General features: G+C 38.3%; 1 protein-coding gene across 1 annotated transcript in view; it reads left to right on the forward strand.

Annotated features, from left to right (window-relative positions):
• Positions 1–16,624, forward strand: part of ATP6V1C1 (ATPase H+ transporting V1 subunit C1) — a 61,189-nt gene that overhangs the window by 9,366 nt on the left and 35,199 nt on the right. The window contains exons 2-3 of the mRNA XM_004457584.5: positions 4,780–4,948; positions 6,570–6,637. Of these exons, the coding sequence (XP_004457641.3) occupies positions 4,817–4,948; positions 6,570–6,637 (200 nt within the window). The 5' untranslated portion in view covers positions 4,780–4,816. The remainder of the gene's footprint in view (positions 1–4,779; positions 4,949–6,569; positions 6,638–16,624) is intronic.

The raw sequence follows: 16,624 nt of genomic DNA on the forward strand, positions 1-16,624 counted from the left end.
TCTTTTGAGACTTTTAGTTTTAATTTCTAGATTCTCTTCCAAACCCCTCTCTCTTGTTTTTTTCTTTTCAGACTGTAACACATCCTTTCATATTTCCTGCAAAGCCCGTTTCTTGGTTACAAGCTCTCTCGGTTTCTCTTTCTCTGTGAATATTCTAAACTTGCCCTTATTTTTGAAAGACAGTCTTGGCAGATATTAGCTTCTTTGCTGGAAGTTTTTCTCTGCAATATCTTAAATATATCAAAGCACTGTCTTCTTCCCTACATGGTTTCTGATGAAAAATCAGTGCTTATACTTATTGGGTACCCCTATATTTTATGCATTGCTTTTCTCTTGCTGCTCTCAGAATTCTCTTTGTCTTTGGCATTTGACATTTTTATTAGTACGTGTGTCGAAGTTGGTCTATTCAGATATTTTCGGATGGGAGTACATTGTGCTTCTTGGACATGGATATCCATGGCCTTCAGTAGGGTTGGGAAATTTTCTACCATTATTTCTTCAAATATTTCTTCTGCCCATTTTCCCTTCTCTTCTCCTTCTGGGACACCAGTGACACTTATGTTTGCTGTCGTTTAGTTCCCTTAGGACTTGTTCAATTTTTTCCATTGTTTTCTTCATCTGTTCTTTTGTCTGTTCGCTTTCAGGTGCCATTTCTTCAAGCTCACCAGTCATTTCTTCAGCTCCCTCAAATCTGCTCTATGTTTCCAGTGAATTTTAAATGTCTTTCATTGAGCCTTTCATTCCTGTAAGATCTGCTATTTTTCTATGTATGCTTTCAGATTCTTCTTTGTGCGCATCCAATATCTTCTTTTTTTTTTATTAAAGATTTATTTATTTCTCTCCCCCCCCCCCCAGTTGTCTGCTCTCTGTGTCCATTAGCTGTGTGTTCTTGTGTGACCCCTTCTATCCTTATCAGTGGCACCAGGAATCTGTGTTTCTTTTTGTTGCGTCATCTTGTGTCAGTTCTCCGTGTGTGCAGCGCCATTCTTGGGCAGGCTGCACTTTCTTTTGCACTGGGCGGCTTTCCTTACAAGGTGCACTCCTTCTGCCTGGGGCTCCCCTATGCAGGGGACACCCCTGCGTGGCATGGCACTCCTTGTGCGCATCAGTACTGCGCATGGGCCAGCTCCACACAGGTCAAGGAGACCTGGGGTTTGAACCGCAAACCTCCCATGTGGTAGGCGGACGGCCTGTCCATTGGTCCAAGTCCGCTTCCCCAGTGTCTTCTTAATACCCTTAATCTCTTTAGCCATCTCATTGAATTTATTAAGGCTTCCCCTCATACCGGGGATGGAGTTAAAATAGTGGCTACCAGCCTCTTTCTGAGTTGGACAGGTTCAAACTTTAACTGTTCTCAGAGTTATACTTTTGTCAGCTGAGTTTACTAATCAGTAGCTGAAGTTGTTGGCCAATCTTTTCTCTTCCTCCCCTGTTTTTCAGAAATGGAACTTCCAATCCCAGCCACAGAGTAGTTCCTGAGGAGGCTTGTGCTGCCAGAGTAGGATGATCACCGACCAGCCTTGGAGGCTGTATTTTCCTGGAGAGGCTGGCACAGGACCCCACCCTCACCCCCAGCTTACTCCCTGCCAGAGGTGGGGCTGGGGATTAGGCTAGAGGTGCAATTCTATCTGGATGGAAAGAAGCCAGTCCCTGCCTTCACTGTGATTTTCAGTCAACCCTGCTTCCCCTGTGCCAGGGGTGGAGTTAAAATGGCAGCTCCTGGCCTCTTTCAGACTTGACAGGTTCAAACTTTAGCTGCTCTTAGGATTATACTTTAGCCCACCCAATTTATTAATCAGTAGCTGAAGTTGGTGCCCAACTGTCTCTTCCTCCCCTGTTTTTGGGAAGTGGAGCTTCTAATTCCAGCCATGAATATCTCCCGAGTCTGCTTGGGCCGCCAGCAGAGGATGGGCACTGGCCTCCACAATGTGGAACACTCTACTTACGAATCTTCTCTGCAGATGGGCAGTCTCCTCCTTCTATTCTTTCAAGGATGTTGTAGGAAGCTCTTCTGGTCTCCTGGAGCCCCCAAACAGGTGCTTTAGATAGCTCTGGGTGTTTACTAACTGCCCTGTAGCACGAGCTCTTAGCTAACTCTAAGAGCTTCTTACTTGCTGCCATCTTGCTGGTTGTCCAATTAATTACATTTTTATAATTTTATTTTTATAAAAGTTTAAAAATATTTAATTGTGAAATACTTCACATATACAGGAAAAGTTCGAGTTTTTCCGATTAACAGATACATATGTACCCACTACGCAGATTTAATATTTTGCCATATTTTCCTCAGATCTTTTTTCAAAAATATATTATGCACACAACTAAAGCGCCTTTCCCCTATGCATTTTTTTAAAAACTTTCTATAAATACCTATGAACAGTGTGTTTTTCTGTTGGGGAAATACAAACTCTTACTGTGCTAGTGTTGGGAACTGCTTTGAAGAATGGTTTGACAATACCAGTAGAGTTGACCATGCTCTGTTATCAGTTATCTATTGCTGCTAATAAACCACTCCCAAAACTTAGTGGGTAAAAGCAGCAGTGATTTATTTCTCATGAGTCTGTGGATTGTCTAGGCAGTTCCTCGGCTTCTTTTTTCCTGGGCTCATTGATGTGGCTGCATTCAGCTGGAGGACTGGCTGGGTTATGTGGTACAGGATGGCCTCACTCGTGTGTCAGGCATTTAATATTAGTTGTTAGTTGCATTGGTGTCGATTTTCCTCCCTGTGGCTTCTCATATCTTCTAGTAACTAGACTGGTTTCCTAATGTGGTAATCTGAAACACAGACCAGGAAACACAAAGGAAAGTTGCAAGGTGTCTGAGCCCTGAATTTTGTTACTTCCATCTGTTTTGTTGGTCAAAATAAGTCACAAGGCTAGTCCAGGTTCAGGATGTAGGGAAGTAGACCCCACCTCTTAATGAGAAGAGTGGCAAAGTCACATTGTGTAAGAGCATGTGAAGACTTGTCACCATCTTTGAAAAGAGTCTACCACATCATCCCAGCTCCTTAATTGTTTTACTCCTATGTGTCTGTCCTGGAGAAACTTTTTCACTAAAACAGAGACAGGTGCAAAATTTTTCTTTGCAGAATTGTTTATAATAGCAAAAAAGTAAAAGCAGTTGTCCTTATGGAGAACAATAAATAGTAATTTTTTTCTGCATGTAATTGCTACCATATAGTAGTTAAAATGAATGTATTATATCTACATGGATCACCATAGATAATTTTTAAAAGTGGTTGAGTGAAAAAATTAGGTTGGAAAATAATAGAGAATATATTTATATAATAGCCTTGAAGCTTTGCATTTGAAGTTTCTCAGGTAGGCTGATGAGGGTTTTGTTATAAATCAAAGCATACCTTTGGATAGCCTCAGTAGAGCCTGGTGCTCGTCACTGCATTCCATCCTTGGGTGGTAGTAGCTACAGTGCTTTCTGGCCACAGACTAAGAGCCGTGTTTGGGCTAGACATTGCTAATAAGCCTGTGGTTGGCTTGTTGACCAATTGAGAAAGTACAGCTCTTACTGCAACTTCATAAGTAATGTTGGAAAAACCATCTTAGAGTATAATTTCTTGTGGTATTCACTTTAATACTCTATTTTGTAGCTGAATTTCAGTTTCCTGTCTGTTAATGGTGAGGCTGATGTGTCTCATAGAGGTATTCAGAAGAGTACTTGAGATAATAATGCAGAAAACACTTACAGCAGTACCTGGTCCATGGTAGATACTCTAAATGGAAGTTAGAAAAAATAACCTAAGTAGATAGGGTGGCATCTATGCTAAGTTCACTTTCAGTGTTGTGATGACTAGGTAGGATGACTTTAATTAAAATGGATTACTGAAATTATGAAATACCATTATTATTAATTATAATACTTTATATCTTCAAGGAAATTTAAATTTACAGAGTCCTTTCACATTCATTATCTAATTTTGTTCTCAGGACAACTTTGTAAAATGGTTATCTTCAATTATAGACATGAATCCAAGTCTCAAGAGAGGTTAGTTAGAATGCTTACAGTGATTCCACAGAGGGCATAATAAAGTGTACATTTTCATTTTTACTAGTTACTTAGTATTTGTGTGCTTTTACCCCCTTTGATTCTGAATAGATCTGACTTTGGTGTGTGTATAGAGGTGATAGGGTTTTTTTGTTTTGTTTTTGTTTAGGAGGTAGAGGGATTGAACCCAGGACCTCATACATGGAAGCAGGAGCTCAGTCACTGAACTACATCCCCTTCCAGGGATTTTGCAAAAAAGAAGACAGGAGGATGTAGGATGTTTCTTAATGGGGCTCTTTTTGGGTGATAGTTAGCTACACTGCTTTCTGGCCACAGACTAAGAGCCTTGTCTGGGCTAGCCTCTCTTCCATTCACTTCCATTCATCCAGTAGTGTTGTATGAAAATCCTTTATATATTTAAAAAAAAAAAGTCATATTTTTAAATAGCAAGGCAAATTGGTAAAAGTTGTTTGTTAATTTGTAAATGTCTCAGCTCAGTGCCAGCTAAGTATACATTGGGGATTTGAGGAGATTTCCTTAGGTATATTATGTATTTAGGTCTTTTATCATCTTTTTTTCATAATATCATAAATACAATCACCTTTTACCATTTAGATAGATTTACATCAAGGGAAGTAAAATTGACTTTACTTTGGATCATAATTCAAGTGTTGGCTTAATTTTATTGAAACCAATCATAGGTTTTCACTTGTCCTGAGACTGAAGCACTTTAGACACAAACGATTAAGTGGTTTTTGTTTGTTTTCTTTTGCATTTCAGAGTGTCTTGACTTTGGAAGAAATACCTGGTAGCAAACATGACTGAATTCTGGCTTATATCGGCTCCTGGGGAGAAAACATGTCAGCAAACATGGGAGAAATTGCATGCTGCAACTACGAAGAACAATAACCTTTCTATAACTTCAAAGTTCAACATCCCTGACTTAAAGGTACAACTGCACTTTCCAAAATAGTGTAGGAATTCATAATCCAGTTTTTCTTAGCTTTTGATAGACATGAAGTACCCAGAAGAGAAGAAAACTCTCTTGTTTCTAGCAGTTGTCGTAATTAAAATGTGTCTTCTTTCTTCAAATCTTCAGATTTTAGATAGTGAGGAAATTGAGATTTTAGAAGTAAACCCCCAAAACGAAATGGCATTTTTTGTTACTTAAACTGTTTTGTGTTCTTCTAAGTCATAATTTAAATTGCCGTAAGAAATCTCATGAAACTATTTGATATATTACATTCGCAAATAAGATTTTCAGAAGTAAAAAATTGTAGTGTATATCACAGTGACTCACTTTCTGTTGTTACATTTATATAATGTTCACTTAAGTAAATATTTTACAATAGCACCTACTTAAATCATACTTGATGAATTGAACCTAGGTATTTAATCTAGTTAGTCTATGTAACATAATTCATGATTGGTAACCTAGCAGCTTTGAAGGGAAGCAGGCTACAAGTAATTAGCTGAATGAATTTTTGTAAAGGATGGATAAGGTGGCTTGGGTGGTTTGTAGCTGCTGGAGGTGTGAGCGTCACTTTTTGGTAGAAGTGTGGCCTGGGATGAACCACACTCCTGCTAGAAGCAGGGGAGCCAAGCCGGAGCTATGGCCAGTACTACACTGGTAGCAGTTGAACTGACCATTGCTGCTGCAGGATTTGCAAGCTGTTGTGTTTTCCAAGCCATGAAGCAAATGGAGCCTCAAGTAAAACAAGTTCTTCAGTCTCCCAAAGTCTGCCTCCAGTGGTGGCTGTTACAGAGGTGGGTTTGAGACAAAACAGGAGGCAGCATTGATACTAGGTATAGGCCCTCCTGCCAATAAAGGAAAAATAAGAGATGCTCATTGATGAATCATGCTCTTAAATAACCCAGATGAGGGATGAACTCCTTATTTAGCAGCCAAAATCAGTGAAGCTAAAGATTTACTTAGAAGATCAAGTTAAGAAATGAAGTAAATGTATGAAGAATTTTAAGTTCATATGAATTTATGTGTATGATTACCAACTCTTTATAATAAAAAGCCTCAAAGCTGTAATTTTTAAGAAAAAAGAAAGGATAAGGTTATGGTGTTTATATTTTACTGGTTAACCAAGTAAGGCAATTATAAACAGCACTCATTAAATATTTTTGGGGGTGGTTATGAATTCCTTTGAGACATAGCTATAAACTCTAGGCATTTATCCCAAAACATGCACATTTACACACACAGTTTTGTATACATATTCACTTATTGAATCTCTGATACACATCTGCCAGAGCCCCTCTTACAAAGCATGATTCAAATGGTTCACCATCCCTGCACAGTACAGACAGAGGCACAGACCTGCCTTTAGGGAGTCTTCCTGTTTTAAATGGTAGTGTACACATAGATTAGACAATTATCTTGTACATATTCACAGCTTTGAAAGATCTGGCAAACTTTGGGTCTTTTAACTCCAGTTGCACAGTATTAAACACAGTATGGAGAACTTAAGATTTATGGTCTGTTCAAATTCTTGTTTTATGATCTTGTAAAAGAAAACAGGATGAAACCTAAATAATAAATTGCTTTCTTTTCCTTTTAGGTTGGCACACTAGATGTCTTGGTTGGTTTGTCAGATGAACTGGCTAAACTGGATGCATTTGTAGAAGGGTAATGTATTGACTCATCTACACAGAGTAGAGCAAAATGAGCCACAATTATCAGACCACCTGGACACACTGGGTTTATTATCACATGGGTACTCCACTTACTGGAATGGTTTTAGAAAATGGTGATTTTATTTTTGGTAAATTTTTAGAAGTCAACTTAATGAACATACAGCTTTATAAAAGGCACCTGTTTTAAGTATGAAAGTGGTAATTTATTTTTTTTCATTGGGCCCATTTTTTTAAAAAGTAGGTTTTTGAGATATTCACATACCTATAGTTCTCTCATTTAAAGTGTACAATTCAATGTTTTCTTTTAGTATATTCACAGATATGTACAACCATCACATCACCAGTCAATTTTAGAATATTTTCATCACCTCAAAAAGAAACCCTGTATCCTTTAGCTACTACCTCCATGTGCCTCCACCCTCAATCTCTCCCCAGCCCTAAGCAACTACTTATCTACATTCTGTCTCTCGATTTCCCTGTTCTTGCCTTGCATTTGAATGGAATCATATAGTATGTGGTCTGTGACTGGCTACTTCCACTTAGCATAATGTTTTCAAGGTTCATCTGTGTCATAACATGTGTCAGTACTTCATTACTTTTATGGCTGAATAATATTCCCTTGCAGTGATATACCATATTTTGTTTATCCATTTGTCCATTGATGGGCATTTTGATTGTTTCTACCTTTTGACTAGTATGAATAATGCTGCTATAAACATTCATGCATAGGTTTCAGTATGGGCATATGTTTTTCATTTCTATTGGGTATATACCAAAGATTAGAATTGTTGAGTTGTATGTTTATTTCTATGTTTAATTGTTGAGGAACTACCATACCGTTTTCCAAAGGGACTGCACTATTTTACATTCCCACCAGCAGTGCAGTGTATGAGGGTTCTGATTTTTCCACATTCTGACCAACACTTGTTTTCTAACTTTCTGATTCTCACCATCTTTATTGAGATATAATTCACATACCATGCAATATGCCTATTGAAACTGTACGGTGGTTTTTAATGTATTCAAAGAGTTGTGCATCCATCACCACAGTCAATTTTAGAACATTTTTATCACCACGCCCCAAAAAAAAAACCCATACAAAACTGTGTACCTTTTAGCATTCCATCTCCTCCTCCGTTCTTTTGTCTCTATAGATTTACCTTTTCTAGACATTCCATATGAATGAAATAATACAGTATGTGTTCTATTATAACTGGCTTTTTTAACTTAGCATCATGTTTTTAAGGGTCATCCACCTTGAAGCATATATCAGTACTTCATTTGTTTTGTTTTCTTTTTTTTTGAGGAGGTGCTGGGGATTGAGCCCAGGACCTCATCCATGGGAAGCAGATGCTCAACCACTGAGCTGCATCCCCAATGAAAGTTGTTTTTTTTTTCTGTTTGTTTGTTTTTAGGAGGTACCAGAGATTGAACCCAGGACCTTGTACATCAGAAGCAAACACCTAACCACTTGATCTACACCTACTCTCCAATCTCTTTTCTTTAAAAAAAATGTTTTTTAATTAGAGAAATTGTAGGTTTACAGAAAAATCATGTAAAAAATACAGTGTTCCCGTATACCCCATCCCCATTTTTACACTTTGCCTTAGTGTGGTACCTTTATTACAGTTGATAAAAGAACATGATAATTGTACTACTAACTATAGTCCATTATTTATAGTAGGGTTCTCTGTTTTATACAGTCCTCTATTTTATGTTTTAAAATTTTTATTCTAGTAACATATTTACGACCTATAATTTCTCCTCTTAACCACATTCGCATACATTATTCAGTGCACCTACAGTGTTGTCCTACCATCACTGCCATCCATTTCCAAAACTTTACAATCAACCCAAATAGAAATTCTGTACATTTTAAACATCAACTTCCCATTCCCTACTCCTTCCTCAGCCCCTGGTAATCTGTATGCTAGATTCTAATCCATGACTTCGCTTATTTTCATTATTTCATATTGTAAAATCATTCAATAATTGTCCTTTTGTGTCAGGCTTATTTCATTCAACATGGTTTCTTCAAGGTTCATCCATGTTGTCTCATGTATTAGACTTCATTCCTTTTCATGGCTGATTGCTATTCTGTTGTATGTATATATACCACATTTTGTTTATTCATTCATTGGTTGATGGATACTTGGGTTGCTTCCATCTTTTGGCAACTGTGAATAATTCCACTGTGAACATTGGTGTGAAAATATTTGTTCTAGTCCCTGCTTTCTATTCTTCTGGGTATATATCTAGTAGAGGGTTTGCCAGGTTATATGGTAATTCCATATTAGTTTTCTGAGGAGTTGTCAAGCTGTCTTCATAGGCAGTGGCCATCGATTTCACATTCCACCAGCAGTGAATAAGTGTTCCTATTTCTCCACATCCTCTCCAACACTTGTAATTATCCATTTTTTTTAATAGTAGCCAATCCAGTAGGTATGAAATGGTATCTTATTGTGGTTTTGATTTGCATTTCCCAAATAGGGGGTGATGTTAAGAATGTTTTCACGTGCTTTTTAGCTATTTGTGTATCCTTTTTGTAGAAATGTCAAGTCTTTTGCCTGTTTTCGAAGGGGGTTCTTTGTATTTTATTGTTGATTTGTAGGATTTCTTTATATAGTCTGAATATTAAACCCTTATTGGATATGTGGTTTCTAAATGTTTTCTCCCATTGAGTAGGTTGTCTTTTCACTGTCATGATAAAGTCCTTTACACAAAAGCTTTTAACTTTGATGAGGTCTCATTTATCTATTTTTTCTTTTGTTGCTTGTGCTTTGGGTGTTAAGTCTAAGAAACCATTGCCTAAACAAGGTCCTGAAGATGCTCCCCTACATTTTCTTTTAGTGGTTTTTTAGTACTGCTTCTTACATTTAGTCTTTGACCCATTTTGAGTTAACTTTCATATATGGTATGAGACCAGACTTCCTCTTTCATTGTTTTGCATATGGATATCCAGTTTCCCCAGCACCATCTGTTGAAGAGAGTATTCTTTCTCAATCGAGTGGACTTGGAGCCTGTTAAAAATCATTGGCCAAAGATGTAGGGTCTGTTTCTGCTCTCTCAACTCAATTCCGTTGGTTAATATATGTTTCCTTTTGCCAGTACCATTCTTTTTTAACCGCTGTAGCTTTGTGTAATATACTTTAAAATCAGGAAGTGTGAGTTCTCCAAATTCATTCTTTTTCATGATGGTTTTGGCCATCTGGAGCCCTTTACCCTTCCAAATAAATTTGTACACTCTTGAAATTTTGGTTGGGATTGTGTTGAATTTTAAATCATTTTGGGTAGAATTGACATGTTAACAATATTTAGTCTTCCAGTCCATGAGCATGGAACATTCTTCCATTTATTTAGATCTTCTCTGATTTCTTTTGAAAAGTTTTGTAGTTTTTCTATAAGTCCTTTACATCCTTGGTTAGATTTGTTCCTAGATATTTGCTTCTTTTAGTTACTTTTATAAGTGGATTTTTTCTTGATTTCCTCCTCACATTGCTCTTTACTAGTGTATAGAAACACCACTGATTTTTGTATGTTGCTCTTGTATCCTGCTACTTTGCTGAATTTATCGGCTTTAGTAGCTTTGTTATAGACTTTTTGGAACTTTCTATATATAGGTCCATGTCACCTGCAAGGAGTTCATTTTTTCTCTCTTTCTTTCCATTCTTTTTCTTGCCTAACCACTATCCTAGAATTTGCAGTACAGTGTTGAAAAACAGTGGTGACAGAGGGCTTCCTTGTCTTATTCATATCTTAGAGGGCAAGCTTTCAGTCTTTCACTGTTGAGTATGATGTTAGCTGTGGAGGTTTAAAAATATTCCCTTTATCATGTTGAGGAAGTTTCCTTCTATTCTGAAAGGATGCTCTATTCTGTCAGATGCCTTTTCTTTTCTTTTTTTGATTTAATTTTTTAATTTTTTAATTTATTTCTCTCCCCTTCCCCCTAACCCCCCAGTTGTCTACTCTCTTGTGTCCATTCGCTGTGTGTTCTTCTGTGTCCACTTGTATTCTTCTCAGCAGCACTGGGAATCTGTGTCCTTTTTTGTTGTGTCATCTTGCTGTGTCAGCTCTCCATGTGTGCAGCACCACTCCTGGGTGGGCTGCGCTTTTTTCGCGTGGGGTTTCTCTCTTTATGGGGTGAACTCCTTGCGCATGGGGCTCCCCTACACGGGGGGACACCCCTGCATGGCATGGCACTCCTTGCTTGTATCAGCACTGTGCATGGGCCAGCTCACCCCATGGGTCAGGAGGCCCTGGGTTTGAACCCTGGACCTCCCATGTGGTAGACGGACTCTCTATCACTCGAGCCAAATCCGCTTCCCTGCCTTTTCTGTATCAATGGAGATAATCATGTTTTTTTCCCCTGTAGTTTTACAGTTTTGCATTCACCCTTTTAGTTTACCGAAAATCTTCATTTCTTCACACTATTCCAAGTTGCTGTCTCCTGTCTTTTCCTTTCAACTTACAGAACTTCCTCTAATAGTAGGATAGGTCCTTTGTTGCTGAACTTTCTCACTATCTGTGAATATTTTAAACCTGCCCTTATTTTGGAAGGACTGTTTTGCCAGATAAAGAATTTTTGGTTGGCAATTTTTTTCTTTCAGCACCTTAAATATATCTTACCACTGTCTTCTTACCTCATAATTTCTGATGTGAAATTGGCACTTATGCTTGTTGAGGATCCCTTGTATGTCCTTTCTATTGCTGCTTTTGGAATTCCTTATCTTTGGCATTTGACATTCTGATTAGTATGTGTCTTGGAGAAGGTCTGTTAGGATTTATTTTGTTTGGAGTATGTTCTGCTCCTCAGACATGTATATTTGTAAGATTTGGGAAATCTCCAGCTGCTGTTTCTTCACATATTCTTTCTGCCCCTTTTCCCTTCTCTTTTCCTTTGATACCCATGATGCATATGTTTGTGCACTTTGTGATATCACAGATCTCTGAGTTACCGCTAATTTTTTTCTGTTCTTTTCTCAATATGTTGTTCTGACTACATGATTTCAATTGTCTTGTCTTACTAGTTTGCAGATTCTTCTGCCTGTTCAAATCTGCCGTTGAATTCCAGCATATTTTTTTATTTTTTCGTTTTTTGAGATACTGGGGGCTGGCAATTGAACCTGGGACCTTGTATGTGGGAAATTGGTGCCCAACCGCTGAGCCACATCCACTCCCCTTTGGTGTATTTTTATTATTTATTTATCTTTTAAAGATTTATTTCTCTCCCCTCCCCCCCACCCGCCCTGTTGTCTGCTCTCTGTGTCCACTTGTACCCTCGGTGGCACTGGGAAACTGCGTTTCGTTTTGTTATGTCATCTTGCTGCATCAGCTCTCCATGTGTGCAGCACCACTCCTAGGCAGGCTGCGCTTTTTTCATGCGGGGTGGCTCTCCTTGCAGGGTGCACTCCTTGCATGTGGGGCACCCCCACATGGGGGTGCCCCTGCGTGGCACAGCACTCCTTATGCATGGCAGCTCTGCGTGTGGGCCAGCTTACCACACAGGTCAGGAGGCCCTGGGTATTGAACCCTGGACCCTCCTATATGGTAGGTGGGCACTCTGTCAGTTGAGCCACGTCCGCTTCCCTCCAGTGTGTTTTTAATCTCCATTTTCAGCCTTTCGTTCCCGTAATTTCTGTTAACATTTCTTCCCCCCCACTCCCCGCCTTGCTGTTTTTTGCTGTCTGTCCATTCGCTGTGTGATCTTCTGTATCTATTTCTCTTTCTTTCTTCTTGTCTCATTTTTTTCCTCTAGGATTCACTGAGATTTGATCCTGGAGACCTCTGCTGTAGAGAGAGGTTCTCTATCACTTGTACCACCTTAGTTCCTGATTTCTTTTGTACCTCACCTTGACTTTCCCCTTCTTCTTTCTTTTGTTGCATCATAGTCTTGCTGCATGACCCACTTGTGTGGGCACTGGCTTGCTACACGAGCATGCTTTTCTTTTTTTTTTTTTGCTAGGAGGTCTCAGGGATTGAACCTAGGTCCTCCCATACGATAGGCGGAGGCCCAGTCATTTGAGCCACATTCACTTCCCAAACATTTCTTTTTAAACTTTCAAATTCTTCTTTATGTTCACAAATTATCTTCTTAATATCCTTCAGCTCTATATCAATATTTTCCTTCATCTCCTTAAATTGATTTAGGAGATTTGTTTGAACTTGTTTGATTAGCTGTTCCAAATTCTGTGTCTCCTCTGAAGTTTTAATTTGGCCCCTTGACTGAGCCATATTGTCCTGTTTCTTAATATAGCTTGTAATTTTTTGCTAATGTCTAGACATCTGATTATTTTGGTGTGTTAATTCTAAAGGTCAGTTTCTCCTTCTTGCCTAGGATTTTATTGTTGATTGCCTCTTTGACTTTTGGTCCAACTTACTCTGGAACTTCAGAGTAGCCTGTGCTTAACTGCTCTGATTTTCTCAGCTGTTCTTCATCTAATTCTTTCTCTGATGTGGTACAACTTTTTTTTTTATTCCTGCCCCCCCTTGCTTGGTGTTATTCTGTGTCTTCTCTTCTCGTCTTCTCTTCACAAGGCATCAGGAACCGATTCCAGGACCTTCCGATGTGGGAGAGAGGCACTCAGTTGCTTGAGCCACCTCAGCTCCCTGGTTTTTTGTGTCTCTCATTGTCTTTCCTCTGTGTCATTTTTTTTTGGTTGCATCATCTTATTGTGTCAACTCTCCACAAGGGCCAGCTCTCTGTGCCGTAGACCAGCTCTCCCCACAGGCCAGCTTCCCTTCACCTGGAGGCCCCAGGAATCAAACCCAGGACCTCCTGTATGGTAGATGGGAGCCTAATCACTTGAGCCACATCCACTTCCACAATTTTTAATATTGTACTTTTTGTGCAGTTGTTTCACCTCCAGGAGAAAGCTTCCTTTCCTTTGTTCCTTTTCCAGGAACCTTGATCTCTTCTGCTTGTTTTTGCATTGGTTTTCTCTCCAACTCGTATGATTTTTTAAAACTTCTCTCCCTTATTCATTGCCACCTTTTCCTTACACTTTTCAATCTTGGGGCTGTCTTAAAGCAGTACAGTACCCCCTGCCCATATGTTTTCTTTTTGCATTTTCTGCCTTCAGTTTCTTCCCATTAGGGTATCCCATCCTGGAGACACATCTGTGGTCAGTCTAGAAAGGTGGGTCAATCCAGAAATGTCTATTTTGCATTTAGGTGTTCCAGCAAACAGAGATTGGATTGACAGTGCACACCCCTTGCCAGCGGTTCTGCCGTAGCTTCTTTTTTCCCCCCTTGGGGGCACTTTTGTATGTGGTACTCCTCAGCACTTGTATTCCATACACCCTTGGTGTCTATGGCCTTGGGTCCCTGTACCTGGTATGTGTGGGGTTCTTACTCACTACTGTGTGCCTCTGTGGTCTGCAAGTGGCAGGAGGGACCTGGGCCAGGCTGCCTCTGTGGGACTCCTAAGGTGCATGGGATGGAGTAAGGCAGAGGGGTCCAAACTGGCTGCTCTGGGAAGAAAATCCCCCACCTCATTTAAGTGATTCTTTTTATTTTCCTTCGAGTCAGCCTTGTATAGTCCTTATATGGTCTCTTTTGTCCTCCAGATTTCCAAGCAAGTGGGGTTTGTTCTTCTATTAGTTGATTCTGAAGGGAGACTTTTCCACAGGGTGTCTTACGTTGCCATGTTGATGGTCTCACCTCAGTGCTTCATTTCTTTTGTTGGCTGAATAATATTCCATTGTTGGTCTATACCACATTTTATTAATCTGTTCATCACTTGATAGCCATTTGAATTATTTCTACTTTTTGGCTATTATGAATAGTGCAGCTGTGTATATTTGGGTATGAGTTCATGTGTGAACATATGTTTTAAATTTTCTTGGGTATGTACCTAGCAGTGGAATTCCTGGGTTGTGTGGTAACTCTAACCTTTTGAGGAATTGACAGATTGTTTTCTAATGTGGCTGTGTCATTTTACATTCCCACCAGGGTTTTTTTTTGTTTTGTTTTGTTTTAGTTTTTAATTATAGATGACATCCTTTTGTATGTTGAGTGCTATCTCATTTTGTTTTTGTTATACATTTCCCTGTTGGCTAATAATATTGAGCATGATTTTGTGTGTTTATTGGCCATTTATATATCTTCTTTGGAGAAATGTGTATTCAGAAACTTTACACATTTTTAAATTGGGTTATTTGCCTTTTAATTATTGAGTTATAAAAGTTACTTAGATATTTTTTATGCAAGTCTCTCATCAGATATATGATTTGCAAATAATTTCTTGTATTTATTGGTTGTCTTTTCACTTTCTTGATGGTACCCTTTGAAGCACAAAAGTTTAACATTTCAGGGAAATTCAGTTTATCAATTCCTTCTTTTCCTTTTATTGCTTATGCTTTTGGTATCATATCTAACAAACCGTTGTCTAATCTAAGGTCACAGATTTATGCCTATGTTTTCTTCTAAGAGTTTTTTTGTTTTAGATCTTATATTTAGGTCGTGATCCATTTTGAGTTAATATTTGTATATGGTGTGAGGCTAGGGTCCAACATGATGCCCTCCTTCTGTGTATCCAGTTGTCACATAGCACCATTGGTTGAAAGGCTCTTCTTTCTCCATTGCGTCTTGTTGCCACCCTTGTCGAAAATTAATTGACCATGTGGGGTGTATTCTGGGCTGGCTCAGGTTTCTTTATTAATAAAACATTAAGGGGATGTCTGGTGATCATAAGACTTCAAAGTTGTAAAACAGGGTGGGGGTATAAAATGGGGATCAGTCACAGGTTTTTACAATCACAAGATAAAGGTAATGTAGTTTTACAATGATTATCAGAGATCAAGGCATCTGGATTCTAGATCAGCAAGTTTCAGTAATTTCAGGTATTTATTTGTGGCTATCCTATAATATACTAGAAAGTAAAAAGGCATTTATATAATGATTCAGTAATCATAGTCATTTGTTAATTCTTAAACATCACTTACAATATTAGAAGAGTTTGTCATCTCTGAAATCTGGTTACACTTTGTATTTTAGATGAAAATGGGGGAAAGAATTTTTGATAACTTTCTGCATTTTGGTTGATTAACATACTTAGTTCACAAACACTGACTCTTAGGCTCTAGAACTTTAAATACTCAGGGCTTAGGTAAATAGCTCTTAATTTGTAAAATACAGAGTTTTGGAGAATCTTAAAAGTAAGTATTTAAAGCTTTAGAGGAACAGGCTTGAACAGAGAGAAACTTATTCTGGAAATGTATATAGAAGATTTTTTCCATTTATGACATATGCTTTTCCAAATTCATATGGCCATCACAAAGCAACTGCTTTGTCAGTACAGGCTAAGTAAGGATTGCAGAGTGAGATCTTTTAAGTCTACATAATAATGTAGAATTATGTATTGATGGTCTTTAATATTGGAGGCAAGAAAGCCTAATAGAGACAGTTTTGCAGTAGGTTAAGCAAGAGATGTTAAAAATCTCAACTAAGGTAGGCAGGTGGCCATAAGAATAGAAAAGAGGGATTAAAAGAAAAAGCTAAAAATTACTTTTAGGGCTCATAATTCCATGTGTTTATATACAGCAAACATGAAAATAGTTATTGATGATATACTCAAAGGACAAATTAATGGAAAGTATTGACTATTGGTTTCTTGATTATAGGTTTTTAATTAAGAAAAGTTTGAGAAAACTGATTTTTTAGTTGCCATCCCTGAGGTATCTTCTCTGAAGTCTCATTTGCCTTATTAGAATATCAAGTCATTATAAAAGAGTCATTGAGAAAAGGAGTTACCAAGAATGTAATTATTAACATTTATTTACCCCCTTATTTAATCAACTGGACGACCTTATGGGTCTTTAAATTGTCAGTGGACCTTCCTGAGTATAATATAAAGCTTGCTCACATTTTTAGGGGAAGGTATCTGAAAAGTATTTAGGGTTAAGTGGAGTTGGTTTGGTCAGTAGAAGCAAAAGGTCCTTGTGCAGTGTGTCAGCTATTCTTTTCTGTGTTGCTTTACAAG

This window comes from Dasypus novemcinctus, chromosome 14, assembly GCF_030445035.2.
Source record: "Dasypus novemcinctus isolate mDasNov1 chromosome 14, mDasNov1.1.hap2, whole genome shotgun sequence".
Lineage (NCBI taxonomy): Eukaryota > Metazoa > Chordata > Mammalia > Cingulata > Dasypodidae > Dasypus > Dasypus novemcinctus.